Source organism: Marmota marmota, unplaced genomic scaffold (assembly GCF_001458135.2).
Source record: "Marmota marmota marmota unplaced genomic scaffold, marMar, whole genome shotgun sequence".
NCBI classification, from domain to species: domain Eukaryota; kingdom Metazoa; phylum Chordata; class Mammalia; order Rodentia; family Sciuridae; genus Marmota; species Marmota marmota.
The window spans coordinates 6621108-6639621 of NW_026000078.1; the positions used below are offsets into that span (position 1 = coordinate 6621108).

Sequence of the window (18514 nt, forward strand, 5' to 3'; positions counted from 1 at the left end):
CTCTCTCTCTCTCACACACACACACACACACACACACACACACACACACACATACACACACACACACAATAGTAAATTTTCTTTTTTGGAAATTTCCCCCTTATAATTGCCATTCATGCCCACAGGCATTAAGAATAACCTGTTTTCTGTCTGTCCTTACAGCAGTAATTATTTTCTGACTTCTAATGTCAGAAGGAAGAAGGGAAGAGAGGGAGGAAGGAAGGGAGGGAAGGAGGGAGGAAGGCAGGAGGGCACACTGAATACACAGAAATAAATAGAACCTTCAAAAACCCAACAATATGTCAATAAACTTCATAAGCTGCAGGATAATGTTAAGCTCACACTTATTAATTAATATTAGTATATAATGTATATACAAATGCATGCAAGAGAATTTAATATAAAACTGTATTCTTTTGTCTTCTTCCTTCTCCAAAAAACAAAGCAAACACCAACTAAAAACAGGACACATCTTCGACTCCTCCTTTCCTTAGTTATATACAGGATGTTCTTTCTAAACTCTAATGAATACAGATGGAGAAGGAAATGAGCGAAAGGAGGAACCAGGAAATAGCTGCTAAGCAAAATAAAATATATTAGCAATTTGTTGAGAGTCAAATTGGAAGGGCGGCATTTTCAGTCTGTGATCAGAGTGATGAAGTCGAGGCTGTCCTAGATACATGAATTACTAGCAAATAGAATTATCTTAATCATCTTTTCTGAACGAATTTCTTCAAGTTTCTGCATACATGTGGAAGAAGAAATACAGATCAAGCTCACCTCTATTAGTCTAATTCTATGAGGACTCATGGAGGTTTAGTGATTTCATTCTTTGGCAAGTTCAACAAGAGTATCTTGGGTGAAATGCCACTCAGTAGTTCCCACTGAATTTCATAGCTCTGCAAATTATACAACACAAGATCTAAGACTTAACACTTCTCCACAGTGAGTTTTGAACTGAATAAGATTCTATATATTGTTCCAAACCTGAAACACTCATTTAATTATTTTGCTTTGTTTTCTGCAAGTGTCATAAGGACCCAAAGCTTTCAGAGATATCGTTAGGTAATGCCAGTTGTGCTGGTTTAGAATATGGATAATGAACTCAAATGAATCTATTTAAGAAACAGCACAGTTGAATAAAGTGCTTGAACTTGAAATTCTAGTGAAAGGCATACTTTGCAGCAGCAGCCAGTTCTGTGGAGCCGTAATTTATCTTGTCAACATCTGCAAAGAACATCAGGCTCAATTCCATTTTTGTTATTTTCACAAGCAATTCTTCATGAATAATTGGAAAAGAAATGGCAAGGCAAACTTAGAGAGAAAACCCTGACATTAACAAACTGATATTATCATTGAGAGAATAAGCAGAAAATGACAATTGTTAAGGGTACTCATGTTCAAGGTGACTCTGAGACCAAGGCCCAAATGCTGCTGAATGGTTGACCATTGTGTGGTGTGATGTCTGATAATTCAACTGAAAGTGGTCTAGCTGGTTTATATGGAGACAAACTTATGGAGACAGAGTGACACAGTGAATTGAGGCCATGATATTGCTAATTAACTGTACAGTATAACTGCTAGTTTCAAAGAGGTACAGTTGGGGATCCTAATATCCATATTTTTATGGGAGAAGAATCTTTACTTAACTGGATTCTTGATTTAAATGATAATTCTTTTGCCTCTGAAAATAAAGCTTCTAAACCTTATTACTGACAATGTTGAACCATTTTCAGCCAAATAGAAACCCTCCTTGGTAATTGAAACAAACTCTCAGGAGCAAGAGATACAAGAAGTCTTTCTATTTAGGGCTACTTTTCAAGTGGGTTGTTAATAAGATATTACAGTTTGAAAGTTTCAATATTGTTTCTAATTTGCTGTTCATTCTTTTAAACCTATCCAGTTGCTCCCAAATTAGCTTTGTCAACAGTTTCTTCTGTTCAAGTTGCAAACCACAAGAGAGGTAGGAATTCTTGGATTCATACAGTGATTTCATGGTGTTATGTGTTGTGAAACATTGCACTGTATGAATCTGGAATATTTGTGGAGTGTACCCATCAGCTTATTGGTGAGGCATGTTGACTGATACCTGAGAATGTCATCTGTAAGAAAATAAAAATGCTTCACTCAGAAATTTGACCACAATTAAAGATGTTGCAACATTTGTTTTCTGAAAGATTAACGTGTGAGAACTAATTATAACAGTCTAGGTTTCTGTTTAGACCATAATCTAAGATCCCTGACTTGGACACTTGTTAGCACTGAAAATAAGGAAACCCACTTAGCGTGCGTTTCATTGAAACTTTCCATGAAGCCAGAATGGCAGCTTCCATATACGGTGCCCATTTTACTTTGTGTCAAATGAAAACACCTTGGAATGTGTGCTTCCAAACATCGTTTTGAATGAATTTGAAGAATATTTGTGGAGATCTGCACTGAGTTCCATGTTGATGATGATCCAAAATTAATAGTCATATTACTTTCTTCAAATGAAAGCAAGCAGTATCTCATCTGTGACTCATAAATGGCCCATTCCAGCGAGCATTCATCATTCACAGAATGAAGGTTTTTCAGGAAACATAAACACTCTGTTTTTAGTTCACCATTTTTCTTTAAGTGTCCCGTGTAACAGGTGTATCTTATGTTTCATCCTTGACTGTTGGGCATATGTCATTTTGTTCTTTTTGTTCTGCTTTTTTCCCCCTATGAGATACCTCTTACAAAGAAATATAATTATTAACAAAACCTAACTTACTTTCAACCACTTGGTAAAAGTGACAGTAACAGCTTTCCTATTGCTTACTGAATTTCATCATTTTGCAGATTTAGTCAATGTTGAGTTTGTCCTTCTTTGGTATATAAAGAAAAGGAGAAGACTGGTCAGGAGCCCGGAAAAAGGGGAAATGTATAGTATTTAAGCTTTGTGTTAAATTTGCCACACACTGTCTTTGAACTGTGGAACATGGAAGGTGACCTTTTGAGGGTAATCTAAACAGATTTGAAATTTGGGGAAGTAAATTAAGAACAGAGCAGCCTCCCGTTCAGAGACTAACAAGCTGATTTGGGCAGGTGGTGCATGGAAAAGCTGTAGCAGCCAGTCATTAAGGCCTCAGTAGGAATGCCATTCCTCATCTATTATATGCAAATCTGTGGAGTGACCCAAAGAAATAAAGGAAAAAGGAAGTAAAAGGGGGTTTTACAAAGTCCATCTTTTTATGTCACATCAAGCTGCTGGATACACAAGAGGCCTCTTGACCTGGAACTGGACCCTGTGTCTTTCACTCTCTCATTTCTTGAAGAGACTGCACTAATGAGGTTCAAACACATCCAAAAAGTCACCTAATGAAGAAGACATAATTGTAAAATGTGTAGAAAAAGTTCTATACCTACAGAAGGGTGCGAGATAAGATGGGGTTGGGACAGGACCAGAGAACGTCAGAGCCTCTTCATTCTCATGGCTGGGGTGCTCCCTCAGGCCCCAGAGGAAGTGTCATCCTGTTAATGTGATGAAAATACTTTGAGTTTTAATTCCTTTACCTTCTAGCTAAAGTCTTATTCCCAAATCCTCTCTTTTTGAATGACTAAAATGAGTTTTCATCAGCTAGGATTTGAATAAGCTTTTTTCATTTGAAAAGAAAAAAGATACCTACCTGTGCCACATTCAGAGTATTTTATATAATATTCACATAGGTAATGTAATAACATGATTACAAGCAACTGGAGAACAATAAGAAAGAAACAAAAGGGAAATCTAATCCCCTCCTCTTTCTGACAATTTTTTTTCTTCAATTCTCTTCGTCTCCAGCTGTGTTTCCCTATGAATCCAACTTCCCCAGTCAGTCTTAGTCAGAAGGCATCTTTGTTTTGTAATATTTCTTAGTTGTCAATGGACCTTTATTTTATGTATTTATATGTGGTGCTGAGAATCGAACCTAGTGCCTCACACATGCTAGGCAAGCGCTCTACCACTGAGCCACCATCCCAACCCCCAAAGGGATCTTTTAACTAACCTCTTAGGAGGCTCCAGCCTTTGCTAATATGGAAAGTCAATTTTGACCTCTTCTCTGCTTCTGAAATATCTCTACCCTTTATTGTTTTTTAACTTAGCTACTAAGAAATACTTTATTTTTATAATTGTTTTATATGATGGAACATATGGCATATATGTGATATATAATATATAATATGGAAACATACACAATATAATATTATGAAGCATAAAATATTACTCATAGTATTTTTTCCTGTCTTCTCACTATAATACTAGACCAATGACACTCAATGTGTCCATGGTGGGCAGGGATTGGATTTTGCCTCCTGGAAAACATGTGACAGTATCTGGAGACATATTCAGTTATCACAGGCTAGAAGCTGCTACTGCTTCTAGTGGATAAGGCTGGGGATGTTTCTGAATATTCTACAATGTGCAGGACAGCCCCACCCAACAAAGAAGTATTTGGCCCCAAATATCAGTCGTGCTGAGACTGAAAAACCCTGCACTAGACTGTAGAACTAGACTTAGTTCACTTTGTCTCTGGGCATGTGATGCCCCGTTCAACACAGCTCAATAAATAGGTAAATATGTGTTTCCAGTTCTTGCCCTACCACATCATTATATATATATATATGTATGTATATATATATATACATACATATATATGCGCTTTGGAGACCCCCTTTCACTTGGTTTTGTTTATAAAACAGTAATAACACCTGAAAATTATATACCTATGATCTACAATGTGATTTGAGATAAAAAACTGTATAAAACCATAGCAATTTTCAGCAATCTACTCTTTTAGATAAACTGATTTGTGCATAGGTATATAGTCAATTCTCAGATAATATAATTACTAACTCAGTTATATTTTATTGTGTGGCTGTTGTTTTTCTAAACTCTTTAATATATGCTAGATTCTCTTAGGGGATTAAAGTGGTAGAATAATAAATTTAAATATACCTCTACTCGATCTCCAAAGGAGGTGCCTTGGGATCACCATTCATTCATTTATTCATTCATTCAAAATCATTTTTTGAGTGATGAGTATGTGCCAAATGATGTTTTCAGTTCTGTGATTACAGGGATAGACAAAATAGACAGTCTATACTTATATATTTATAGTGGGAGCATAAGAGGGTAATTTTTAATATAATTTTCAGATATTACAAATTCTATGAGAAAATGGATTAGGAAATTAGGGGTCCTGATATTTGGATTTGGGGCTACTATTTCAGGTAAAGTGGTCAGAAATTTTTCTTTGAACAGAGATTTTAAAAAGCAGCTAGGAAGCAAGTAGTGTGTAATATTTGAGGTGGATTCTGGGAAGGAGTACACCAGACACAGGTAATGGCAAGCATAATGATCCTGAGAAAAAACCTACATGTTTTAGGAGCAACCTTGAGATGTCACACAGAAGTGGGGAGGCACATGGTGGCCTGGAGCCTCAGGGAAGCCAAGGGCCAAAGCATCTGGGAATGAATAAAGTCCTTTTATTCTAATGAGATGTGAAGCCATTGGAAAGGGTCACTCTGAAGAGATTATCATAAGGGTAGAACCCAGGAAAGCAGATTGGAGAACAATGGCAATAATCCAAGTGAGGAGTGACAGTGACCTTAACCAAGGATGAGATGGTAGAGATGTATTTTAAAAGAATAACCAAGAAGGTCTGCTATTGGATTGGTTGTAGGGAGTGGGGAAAAAGAGGTGCATCAAGAATAAATCCAGGCATTTGGAAGAAGAATGAAGCTGTTATTTACTAAGACGGGGCCACCTGGTAAGCAACAGTTTTAGGAAGGTAACACAAGAGCTCAGTGTTGAACACTTAAAAATTGAGGTATTTATTAAATGTTCAAGTGGAGATACTAAAGAGGCAGTTCAAGTCAGTATACGAGTCTGAATGCAGTCTCTCACTGGAGAGTTGGTCCAGGCTGGAAATAATTATTTTGGAATGGTCCACAGGTGGATGGTTTTTAAAGACATGGGACTGGGCAGAAAATATCTAAGGTGAACCTTAAGGTCCAAGGACTAAACCTTTAGACATTTAAGGAGATAAGGAGAAAAATTAAAGGTCATTTAAAACAAATGGAAGGAGTAGGTAAGGGGGAGAACACCGAGAAAGTGATGGTTCCCGAACCCCCTTTTAAGGAAGGACTGACTGCCCGGCAGCTCTGAGGAATCCATTGAGTTAAATATCATTAATTAAAAGTGGGATTGGTTTCAAAGTGGTTGGAGGAAAAACTTCAGCCATGTTCAGCTGCCAGAATGTAGACATGGCGAGGTGGAGAGCTGAATTTAACCAAGATCAGGTTTTTCCCAGGGTACTAGGATGAGGGGATAGAGGGGCAATGAAGTATAGTAAATGAAGTAAATATAAGGATGGACCATAGATTCCATACTTAATAAGAACAGAAGGGGAAGGCTAGGTGTGGTGGCAAGTGCCTGTAATCCCAGCAACTCCGGAGTCTGAGGTAGTATAATAGCAAAATCAAGTCTAGTTTCAGTAATTTAGCAAGGCTGTAAGCAATTTAGTGAGACTCTGACTCAAAATAAGAAGGGTGAGAATGTAACACGGTGGTAAAGTGCCTCTGGGTTAAATTCCTAGTACCCTCCCCACAAAAGAGAGAGAGACAGAGAGAAAGAGAGAGAAGGGGAGACATGGCAGAGCGTTAAAGAATTATTAAACTACTAGTATCACCCTTTCAGTTTCTTAATATGAATGCCACTCACATTATATCATTAATGATCATTAATGGGGTTTGTGCCTCAGTGAAAGGCCTAGGTATTAAAGAATGGTAAACTAACAAGAGTACAGGAAAATAATATGGCACTCTAATAATATATCTGAAATGCCTTTCATTTCTATCATGTTCTCATGTTTTTCAGATCATTTTCAAAAATTTTTTCCAAAAAAATTTCATATTTAATATTCTCAAATATATAATGGCCAGAGAAGATAGCTTAATTAAGGCCACAAAAGAGTCCTAGATGTTCTAAAAGAATCAAGTTATTATTAATCCATCTCATAGATTTTAAAACATTTAAATGTTCACTTATTTTCTGAAATAAGTCTATAATAGTATGTTTAGCTGAGTATGATCTCTTATATAATTATTTAACTTTTCCTACCAAAATTAATAGATAAATTTCCAAAAGAGACCCACAAAGAATTAATCATCACAAAAATGTGTACTACTCACTTAATTTGAATTGTAGTAGGCAACAACGCTACATTTGAATGGCCATGATGAATCATGGAATGGGTCTCCACATGTTGTGTTTGAATATCTTTTTTTTTTTCTCTCAGTGTTTGGTGTTGAACACAGGGCCTTGCATGCACAAGGCGGGTACTCTGTCACTGAACTTCTGACCCAACCCTGACCTTGGATATCTTACAGATATATATTTTTCTTCATTATGGTTTTGTCAGATGCAGCTAAGCAAGTAGTTCTGGCCATTGGACAGAACCTGCAGAATCCTTTACCACAAAGGAATCATGTTATGAAAATTCTCCAGCTTCACTCTTCACATTCACTCAGTTTTATCCTCTTGTGCTCTTTATTCCTTTCACCAGAAGTGGCAAGTCCCACCCACCCCCCTTCACCATTTTAAAATAAACTCTACCTGCTTCAATGTTCAAGTCGTATGGACATTTTTCCTAATTCCATCAGGCTAAATGAATTTCTCCTTCTATCTAGATTGCTTTGTGTGTCTATTTCATTTTCTTAGCACTACGGTTTTGTTTTTTTAGCTATCTGAGCATGTGTTTGTCTTACCCACTAATCAAACTTCTGGGTTGTTCCAAAAAGTTCCAAAGATGAATTTTTACACATAAGAGATGCTTTCAAAAAAAAAAAAAAACAAAGATGGGTTCATTTAATTAGGTACACCAAGGACCAACCTGGATTGGGGAATCTGAAGAAGGACAAAGAACACAGGTCTCCCCCAGAGGAGGAGACCTTGAGGATGGTTCTGTCATTGCTCTCTCTTCAGAAAGCTCTAAAGAAATCCTTGGGAAACAATTAGATTTGGATCCTGCCACCACTGTTCCTGGGAGGCTGCAGGCTAGAAAGATTCTTACTGCTTCACACCCTCAGAGTCTGAAAGCTCTAGAACCCTTGCCAGTACACACAAGTTGTAATTCAAGCAGGTATCATGGAGTGAAGTGAATGCTTGTGTTTTACTAAAAGAATTTACTTTGGTAATGTGTAACTCTATTATTATTGGTGGTGGTGTTATTATTTACTTGGCATGACTTATTGAATTTATTTTCTTATTTGACCTCCTATATTGATGTTTCAATGCCTTCTTCTCCCAATAACCTCCTTTCTCTCTGATTTCTCCCTATTCTTATTCCCAGCCACACTCCTGCACATGATTACAGCAGACCTCAAAGACAGGAAGTGACTTGGCTTCACACACTTCTTCTTCTTCCCTGGGTATCTTCTACTCTTTGCTAAGCCCTGGGTCCTTCAATTCTTGTATCCAAATTGAATATCATTCTGTCAGGACCTTAACCTCAGCAGGCTACTGGATTAATCAGCTTTCTAACAAATGAAGCACACTCTTCCAATATGTGATAGTGTATTAACAATTTTTAGATATATTTACCTTTCCTTATTCTTCTTTACTTACTTGATAACACTCAATTTTATTCCGATCCTCAAAATGCAATATTTCTCAGATTTTATGTAGGCCAAAAAAGTATTCTGACTACTGGCATAGTACCTAGAACATAACAGACTAACTCAATGAACTATTGAGTGAATAAGTGAATGGATGGAAGAATGAATGGATTCAAATTTGATTGTGTTTGGCTTCCTGGTGGGAAAAATAAAATCCAGACACAAATGAGAAGAATATTTAATAGATAAACAGTTTTCAGTATTGGGATTGTCCTACTTTACAATTGTCCAGCTAGGCCTATCCCCATCTTTTGAGAAGACACGGTAGATTTCCCACCTACTTATCACTCACAGTTTCTTTTCTGTTTCATTTAATAACTATTTCTCCAACAGAAGGACCATCTTTACCATTTATTTTTAAACATTTGAATTAGATTAACAGGTTCTTGCTTTGGCTGAGATGAGGCAATCCAGTCACCTTCCACCATCCCCAACCGCTCTCATCCTCTTCGTCTCCCTGTCTTGTTTTTCCACCATCACTCCAAGCCTCAGAGGCTAACATTTTAGAGAGAAAAAGGAAACTAAATCTGGACATATAGAAGCTGCATACAGCCCCCCTACTCCGACTTTTTTTTTTTAGCAGATTTAGCACAAAAATCGAAAGAAAAGGACATTGTAAGAGTACATTTTTTTAAAGAATAATTTCCCTGATTTTTGTTTTCTCTCATATGTAAACATGCAGATTTCACCCAAAGAAAGTCATGAAGATCCATCTTCTCTTAACACTGGGAAAAATTCAAAATGTAAAATTGTGTAGTTGTCCTGATCCCTGTTAAATTTGCCACAATTTCTATGAAATCCTGACCAGGTTGCTCTCTTGACATGAACAATAGTGAGACAAAGGAACCACAGGGGACAGGAGATTCTGACCCTCAGTGCTCACGTGCTTCCCTCCTTCTTTTAAAGACTGCAAATGTGAAAAGAAAAGAGGGGTAATGGTGCAAAGACAGTAAAGTGTTCCATATGCAGAAATTAGACTTTTGCATCAATAGAAACCAAGTTTTCCCAAATTTTAAAAGGTGTACACCTGCAAATGCTTCTGTTCATCTTGTCTGCCAAGAATTAATGATCTTCAGTCATGTTCTGAATGTCCGACCTTTCTATCCTGCTTGAAACAGATGCTACTTCCATGCCAGTCACAACCACCTGTTGTTGCCATGTGTTGTGTTGATTCAATATATGTGATGTCATTCCACCATCTTTTCTCCATCCCTCATTTCACCCAAGCATGTAGTGTGCTATTTCTCTGCTGCTGTATACACTCTGTATACATTTCTGTTCTTCCTTGCAAGACTGTGAATGCTTCGGCCACTCCAATCGATGCAGTTATATCGATCTGCTAAATACAGTCATTTGCGTGAGCTGTAAACACAACACTAGAGGGCAGCACTGTGAGTTATGCAGGCTGGGCTACTTCAGAAATGCTTCTGCACAGCTGGACGATGAGAATGTGTGCATAGGTCAGTTCCATTATAATTTCAGCTTTTGTTCTGTGCCTTTGGAGCTATGGGGAGCTATCTAGGGCGGAGAGGCTGATGATATGCACCACAGCTGTGCAAAAATGAACTTTCTCAATGGAGCAAATGTCCTCGTGGTAGACTTAAAATTCATTTGTACTGGTTGAAATCATACATGGGGGCTATATTTTGAAGCCTTATGTTGTTGTTGGTCTGAGAAATCATGTTTAGGAAATGAATAAGTTGCTTTCCTTCTTTATTCTTTTCTTCTTTTTTTTTTGCATGAATTCTTAAAACCTGGTAATTTTGACTTATTTTTTGAACATAAATTGTACATTCAACTTTAAAATGGAAATTCATTGTGCAGGATTTAATTATGAATATGAAAATTTGAGACACAAATCCATGCATATATTTGGTGATCAAGTTTTGGGGAATAAAAATGTTGCCATTTAGAATTGAAAGCTACCAGCAACTGATCATAGAAAATTTTGCCTGACTTTTTCATCCACAGTAAAGAAATTCCATTTATTCAATTTTTCCTTTAGTCTTCCCAATGCCAAGTAATTTCTCAATTAATTCTCCAATCTTACAAGATGCATGAACCCTAGAAAACTGGGTCTGTGGAGTCCTTTGAGCATACCTTCCCTCCATAAATGACTACTGATCTTGTCTCCTGGGGAGGACTAGATACCCTACCCTCTTAAAAAAAAAAAAAGAAAGAAAAAAAAGCTTCTTCTATGTTTCTTATAGTAGGACCTGTTTTTACAAAAAAAAAAAGATGGAAAAATAATAAACAATAAATGGAATTTCACTCCATAACTTAGTCTGAAGAAATGCATATCTTTTGAATATGGTGACTGTTACCATACTAGTAGTTAGCTATATAGACCACCAATTTTAAAGATAGTCTTTGTTTTTTTCACATGAAAACTAAATTAAATAAAATACACATTATGGAAAATTCCAGGTGGTCTTTTCATGTTTAAAAAAAAGAAATGATTTGGTTATCAAGGTCATGTAGATTCCTGTCAAGTGTCACATAAAATACTTGTACAATTGTTTTGAATTAAATTTGGTGAAGTATACATAATCTTCTTTATTTCTACAATATTTTATATTTTTCAAAATGCTTCCTTATTTATTATTTGTGAAGTAGTGAAGAAAGTACTGGACTTAGCCTGGAGAGCTGGGTTCAAGTCCCAGTTTGCTATTTAATAGGTATATGTCTTAGGTAAGTCATGTGAGCCTCCTGGTGAAATCACTAGCAGATGTGAGCACAGTAAACACTGGGTAAACTGTGAACTGACCTGCAATATTTTTTTCAATTTAATCTTCATTTATAAAACAGTAGGGTAAGTATTACATTGGTAATTTCTGCTATTTGAGAAAAAATAAGGCAAATTGACCCAATTGTTCAGCTTTAGCAAAGGGCTTCCTGACTTCAAAGACTGAACATTCTCTCCTAACCACTCTGACACAATTAGCAAAGCTGAGCATGTCAGATTTTGACTCATAGTATGTTTTCTGGATGACAGCAGCAATTCCACTCTGAGCTTGTGAACAGAAGTTCAATTGCCTTCATAACACTTGGGTTTCAAAGATTTGAGGATATTAATAAAAAACAAAAGACATGTAGCTGTCTGAATTTTGAATGCAGAGTGTATTCCACTGAATGCCATTTGTAAAGATATATAAATGTCAAGCTATAAATATGGAAGCAACAGAAAAGGCAAAATAAATAGGAGCACAAAATAAAACCTAATCATCTTACAAAATATGCAAGATTACATACAATGTTTCACAATATTTAATAGTTTAAATAAATATTAAGAAAAAGCCTTAAAGGAAAAGATTGTGTATTAAATTTAAGAGAATACACCACAAGTAATTGAGAATTAATTTTAACATCATTTCATCTAGAAAGCACTAATGAAAATGAATGGATATTTACCTAACTACAAACTTACACACTAATCTCAGAAACTGAATTTTATCTAAGTCTTTTCTAAATTAAAATTTTTTAAAAAATGTACTTGCCAATTCTTTAACAATCATAAATTAAATTCACCATCCTGACTGTGAGGGAACAACTCATATCTTTGATAGATGTAGACTCTGTGTTGAAATAGATGTTTTAAAGTACTTGCATCATTTTATATTATGGCAAATATAAAATGCAGCTGGCTCATCCATGTTGCCACGGTGATCACTGCTTTGTGATTACTGGTGAATTTACCCATTTGTCATTCAAATTCCAAACACAGCCATGTCTCCAAAGATGCATGTAATCATCCTGTGGTGATGCACCAATTACATGAAGGTGGCACCCTCGCATGCCTCTGTTTCATATAAACTTGAGCATTGAGCAGGAAGCAAGAGGACACATGGTTTGTGACCTTGGGTAATCACTGTTAATAATCCCTGCTAAAAAGCTTTGCATCAGAATGAAACAGAGGGCTCAGCAGTTGCTGCTAAACATATCTCTAAGTTATGATGTATTATTTTTAATTCTCCTTGAAACCCAAGATCAGGTAATCAGAGGTACCACATATAGAACAAAATAAACACAATTATAATATCTATAAATCAACTGTAGCATAACTTTTTAATCAAGCCACCCAAAGCATTTTTATAATATAATAGTCCTGTGTATTCATAGTTTCATGGGCTAAAATATGATCCTTCAAGGATATTCCCATTTCCCAACATCTACCATGCAACAAAGCTCAATGGGTGATATTTTTTTTAAAGCTGAATTATTTATAAGTAAGGTAGAGGGTAAAACCAGTCCTCTTCTTGATATGTGTTTTCATGATGATAGCTTAGATGATACACTGTTTGGGTTTTTTTGTTTTGTTTTGTTTACATTTTTTGCATCTATAAACTTATATTAATTGATTGTTATGGGCTAATTAACTAGCACAGTATGTGAATTCATGGTGGCCAGATGTAACTCTGTTAACTGGCTTAAAAAATTTTGGTGATTCACTGTCGACTTATACACTTTAAATAGTAAGAACAGGGGCTGGGGATGTGGCTCAAGCGGTAGCGTGCTCCACCGGCATGCGTGCGGCCCGGGTTCGAGCCTCAGCACCACATACCAACAAAGATGTTGTGTCCGCCTAGAATTGAAAAATAAATATTAAAAAAAAAACCTACAAAAAAAAATAGTAATAACATATTATAGTTTTGGTATAGGTACAAACTTACAGTATACATATGCACAAACACTGAAAAACACAACAAAATAACAATTTTAAAATATGTTTTTAAAATATCTCCCATACACAAATATACATTAGAATAAAAAATGTCCCTTAAGAAAAAAAAAACTTAGTTATTAAATACAAACCAACCCAGGCAAGGGGGCATTTTAGAGTTTATTGAGTTATACTTTTACCTACATATGTCTCTGTTAGCCCTAAAAATGCTTGTGTGATAAGAACGCTGAACTCAAAATCTGACAACATGAAATTAATCTTAATTCTGAGGAACTCCACATTCTTTGAAGAAATTATCTAATTAGCCTCTATGACACAAAGTTAGAGTAAAGCCCCTGGTTCCTCTATAATGTTAACCTCATTGCTAATCTAACACACTAAACTTAATTATATTAAATGGAAGTTCTCTGGACTTGGTTGGTCAGTTGGTCAGTTGGTTGGTTGTATAATATTATTTGGATTTTGGCAGAAAACTTCTTAATGTGCCCCTTTTAAAATAAAAGAAATTGAGAGACAGAGAGTTATAATAAGTTACCCCAGAGTAAATAGATTGGTAATAAAGAAAGGGACTTTGGCTCACAAATTCTTTAAGGGGCACACTGCCTATGCATTCCTTCCAGGCTTTTTATCAAAGCCCACCCAAGGAACTCCTACTGATTCAAATGTTAAATACAATAGAGCTTCAGAAGTGAAATATCCTATATGAGAATATGTGCTGAATCAAGAAAATGTTCTGTTTATTCTTTACTATGCGAAGTTGTATTATCCTGGTAGCAGATATTATGATGAAAAATATACATCTGAAATTACATCTGGGTTGAAATTTATTTGGGATTATGAAATTTAGTTTTCTTTCATGATCATTAATCTCAGCTGCATAAAAGCTGTACCATCATGCCTAGCAACTACACCATCTAAGGGCTCATCACAAAACAGTATATACATAAATAAGTTAAGGAGCTGTCCCAAACCATAAAGCAAAACTACCTTAGAGTAAGCAAAGTGCTTTCATATTGCACTTTTTAAATGTTCAGCAGTTCTCGAATATTGAGTGTAACAGATAAGCCCATTTGAATAATTTAAAACAGATTTTACACTGATGGCATATTGATTTATCCTTGATATACAAACTTCTCATGGTGTTCATTAAACCATCTAAAAATGCTCTAACAAATGGAATCTCCATTATGATGTGTTACCAGTGAAAAACATGATGTCTTATTTCCTTGGAAGTTTTCAGTTGATTTCCTCCCATATCATAAAAATGATATCATGGAAGGCTAAGCAAATAAATAAATGGTCCTGAAATAGCCATATTTGCTGAAGCATTTCATTAATGGACATCTTTCTTTAAGTAAGTGATGCATTTAAGTGACGCTCCTGTGTTGATAACCTATAAGCCATGCGGACTTGTCTCCAGCCTGTGTGTTGTCTTGTTTCTACAGAGTGTTATTGTAACCCTTTGGGCTCAATCCATGATCGTTGTAATGGCTCAGGATTTTGTGAGTGTAAGACTGGAACGACAGGGCCTAAGTGTGATGAGTGTCTGCCGGGAAATTCCTGGCACTACGGCTGTCAACGTAAGTAACTCGGGAGCTGCCCTCTGCCTGCTGCAGCATGGCTGACTCTGCTTGTCTACGCCTGTGCGTGCAGCTTCTCAGAGCAGAAAAAGACTCAAATCTCTGACAAGCTTTAAAGGCTACTTAGTGCCCCTGCCCATAGAAAAGAGTGATCCATCAGCTGTCCAGCTGGCTTCTTTGAGGCTCATCTTCTTCGCCTGTGATGGCGGGCGCAACTTATATTGAAATATTATATGGAGATCCGTGTACTGGGCCAGACCATAAATTAAGTAGCACAATAGGGACCCAGCTTGGAAATCCTCACCACAAAATGAAGGGTGATGTGTATGTGGTTAATATATTTCTTGAACTGAAAGCTACCCTAGAGCTCTGGAGTTCATAAATTAAATGATATCTGCATAACTTATTACCACCTTTTCTATCATACCCATCATGGAATCTTAACCAAAAACCTGGCAGTAATAAATCAAAGGGATATTTAAATGCCAAGATAAAATAAATGACAAAAATCAATATTGGCTTTAATCCTTTGAGGTTAGGCACCACGGGCAAGCCTTAGACAGGTGCCATTTAGTTTGGCCTCATTTCTCTGGATATTACCAAGTCTTCTTAAAAGCTTGTCAAGGCAGGTGGCATGTCAGTGTACACAAAGAACAGAAATTTTAATTCTGAGCAGAAACTTCCCCCTGCCATGAATAACCTTTTCTGCTTTTTAATTCTGCACTCTCTATATAGTTAACTTTCTAATACTAAGTAATCACAAGGTGTATCCTCTAGGGTAAACCAGTTCAATAGAAAATAATGCAAGCCACATATAGAATTGTGGATATGTTGTTATCCACATTTTTTTGAAAAAATGTAAAAAGAAACTGGAGAAATTGATTTTAACAACTTATTTTATTTAACCTCAAATATCAAAAATTATGAAGTATATGTTTTCCATTTTTCATGGTTTTTGGAAGCAGGAGTGTGTTTTGTATTTGCAGTACATTGCAAGACTTAATAGCCACATGTATGGTTACCATATTGGTCAACACAACTCCAGAGTTCTTTTTGCTTACTTTATACTTGAAAAAAATATATATATCAGCATGCAGGTACTATCTGGAGCTAATTTCTATGGGAAATTATATGTTATTTCTGTAATACAACAATAGCTGCTAGACTCTATATAATAAATATTACATGATAAATTCTATAATAATAGCTGAATACAGCCAATTTTTATAGAAAATTATATAGAAAAATCTACAGGAAATTATAGAATGTTCTATCTGCTGCTTAAAAAAAAAATTTATACTTATCTGGCAGCTACACTTATACATAATGCAAAACCAAAATGAAATGCCATGGGCAGCAACGAACTGTGACAGTAAGTAGAGACATTTGGCATTGAGCACATCAAGATTAGGATGGGATCCAAGAGCTGGAGGTTGAGGTCTGCAGTCATGCTGGAAAGAGCATTAAAAAGTATTCAGATCCTCAGAAGTCAAGCTACACACCTGCACATAAACTCTGGATAAGACCCCAGGTTAAAAGGCTTATGTGCCATAGATTCCCAGAAAGCTCTAGTCCCTAAGGGTGGATCCCAGAACCACATGAGGAGACAGGACTCAGAGGGCAGCCTTTCATCCTGGAAAACCTGGACACTGAAGAACTGTCAAGCAGTCAGAAGAGGAAAAGAGATACAGAAGAAGAATTGAAGTAAATATCCAGGGGATGGAGGCATAGCTCAGTGGTAGAGTGCTTGCCTAGCATGGGTGAGACCCTGGGTTTGAGCTCCAGCACCACATAAAAATAAATAAACAAAATTAAGGTATTGTGTCCATCTGCAACTGAAAATAGTTTATAAAGGAAATATATACCAAGACTCAAGGCATAAAGAATAAGAAGACACTGTAATTAAGATACACCTTTCAAAGAGAAAGTGTCATATAAAATTCTTGGTCCAGGAGGACCTACTGAATGAATTCCTGGGGTGTAAACAGGGTAAGAATTTGGAGTGGAAACAATTCATCTTGGCTTGGGGAAAGTAACCCAAAAAGAGCCTAACTCAGTTTTTCTAGGTTATTTACTGGGATATTGTAAAACGTTACAATGTCACCAAAAAGTTATAATGTCACCAAAAATTCCTGCTGTATCTAAGCCTGTGGTGTTCCAATCATAAAACCCTCTGTGCCTCAGTTCCATCATCCCCATACTTGTTATATGGACCACTGGGATGATGGGGAATAAAACTATCCATTCTTTTGAGGATGTACTGAGTCCCCACTATGACTCAGGAATTGGGCAAATGATAGAGATTACAAGGCTGAAAAGAGGTAACTGCTGTGGACATTTGGACACGGGCTTCACCATCTGGAGTGAGAGGCTGGCATGCAGCCCTCCAGGTATAATAGAAGGAAACCAGAACTAAGGAAGAAGTTTGTACATGGCTATTTTCTACTACATCCCAGATGGGCATAAAGCTCCCCAGAGAAGGGGAGTAGTGAAGGATTAGGAAGTATTGGAGGATTAGGCGGAGCTCTCCAGGATAGAAAAAGTGGGCACAGGTGCATGAGCTAACCACACTGTGTTCCAGAAATATCGAGTAGTTTTGATCATCTTATCGGAATGAAGAATGGAAACCACCATACTGTAGAGAGATGGGATTCAGTATAGGGTTTTAAGTAGAGAAATTAAAGGATTGGATTTATTTTTGAAAAGATTATTCTAGCTATTCATTTAAGGATTGGTATGGGTTGAGACTAGATTTGATATGCGAATTTAACATATTTCAAACTTACTTTTGAGCACATAAGAGCACTCACTCTGAAATCTTTCTTGCCTTCCCTCAGACCCACCCACATAGGCTAATATTTTATATTAAAATATAGAAATTCTTCAGCTACTTCCCCATTTCCTGAAAGTGCCTTTCCCTTGGATCTCTTAGACCAGCATCAAGATCCAGCAACTAACTGGGTAACATGACAGGAATCTGCCTTCGTATTTTAGCAGGTATCCATTCTGATTAGCTGGTGCTGGTGGGTTAGTAAATATTTTTCAGTCATCCCTATGTCTTCACACACATAAATACACACACACACACACAAAATGCTCCTCATGCCACTCTTTGTCTTTTCCCCCTCCATTCAAACACACATTGCTACTTGGTCTGAGTCAAACCCATTCTTGGTTTGGCCACAGTATTAGTGGCAGAGATCTTAAGCTGGCAACAAGAAACCAATGCCAAGAAGAAAGACAGTCGTAGAGTAGGGATGACAGTAACAACAGCAGTAATGAGCTGGCAGTAAGTGAGCATTTGGGTAGGTGCTGCCAGCGAGGGCCCATGATAGATTCCAGAGTCTGAGATATCCAGGTCCAGGGCTCTCATCATCCCAGAGGATTTCCAAACGGCAGTGTGGAACTGTAGTCCAAAAGGACTTGAATTTCAGAACAGAAAGTGAAGAAAGGGATCCAATTACTGACACTATCATTTACATCCTGTGAGTGAAACAACGAGAATAAATGTGCTCTTTAAGTGGGTTCTGGAGTTATACAGACCTGGGCTTGATATCCACTTCCTTCCCTT

At 36.7% G+C, this 18514-nt stretch overlaps 1 protein-coding gene across 5 annotated transcripts in view; it reads left to right on the top strand.

Annotated features, from left to right (window-relative positions):
- Ntng1 (netrin G1) overlaps positions 1-18514 on the top strand; it is a 332898-nt gene that overhangs the window by 268205 nt on the left and 46179 nt on the right. For 2 of the 5 annotated variants that reach the window (XM_048814632.1, XM_048814629.1), the window contains one exon: positions 14809-14943. The exons of 1 other annotated variant lie outside the window; for it this stretch is intronic. In XM_048814632.1, the coding sequence (XP_048670589.1) occupies positions 14809-14943 (135 nt within the window). Of the gene's footprint in view, positions 1-1903; positions 1964-9974; positions 10143-14808; positions 14944-18514 lie in introns of all 5 variants that reach the window. 2 more of the 5 variants (XM_048814628.1, XM_048814630.1) reach the window with 2 other exon arrangements.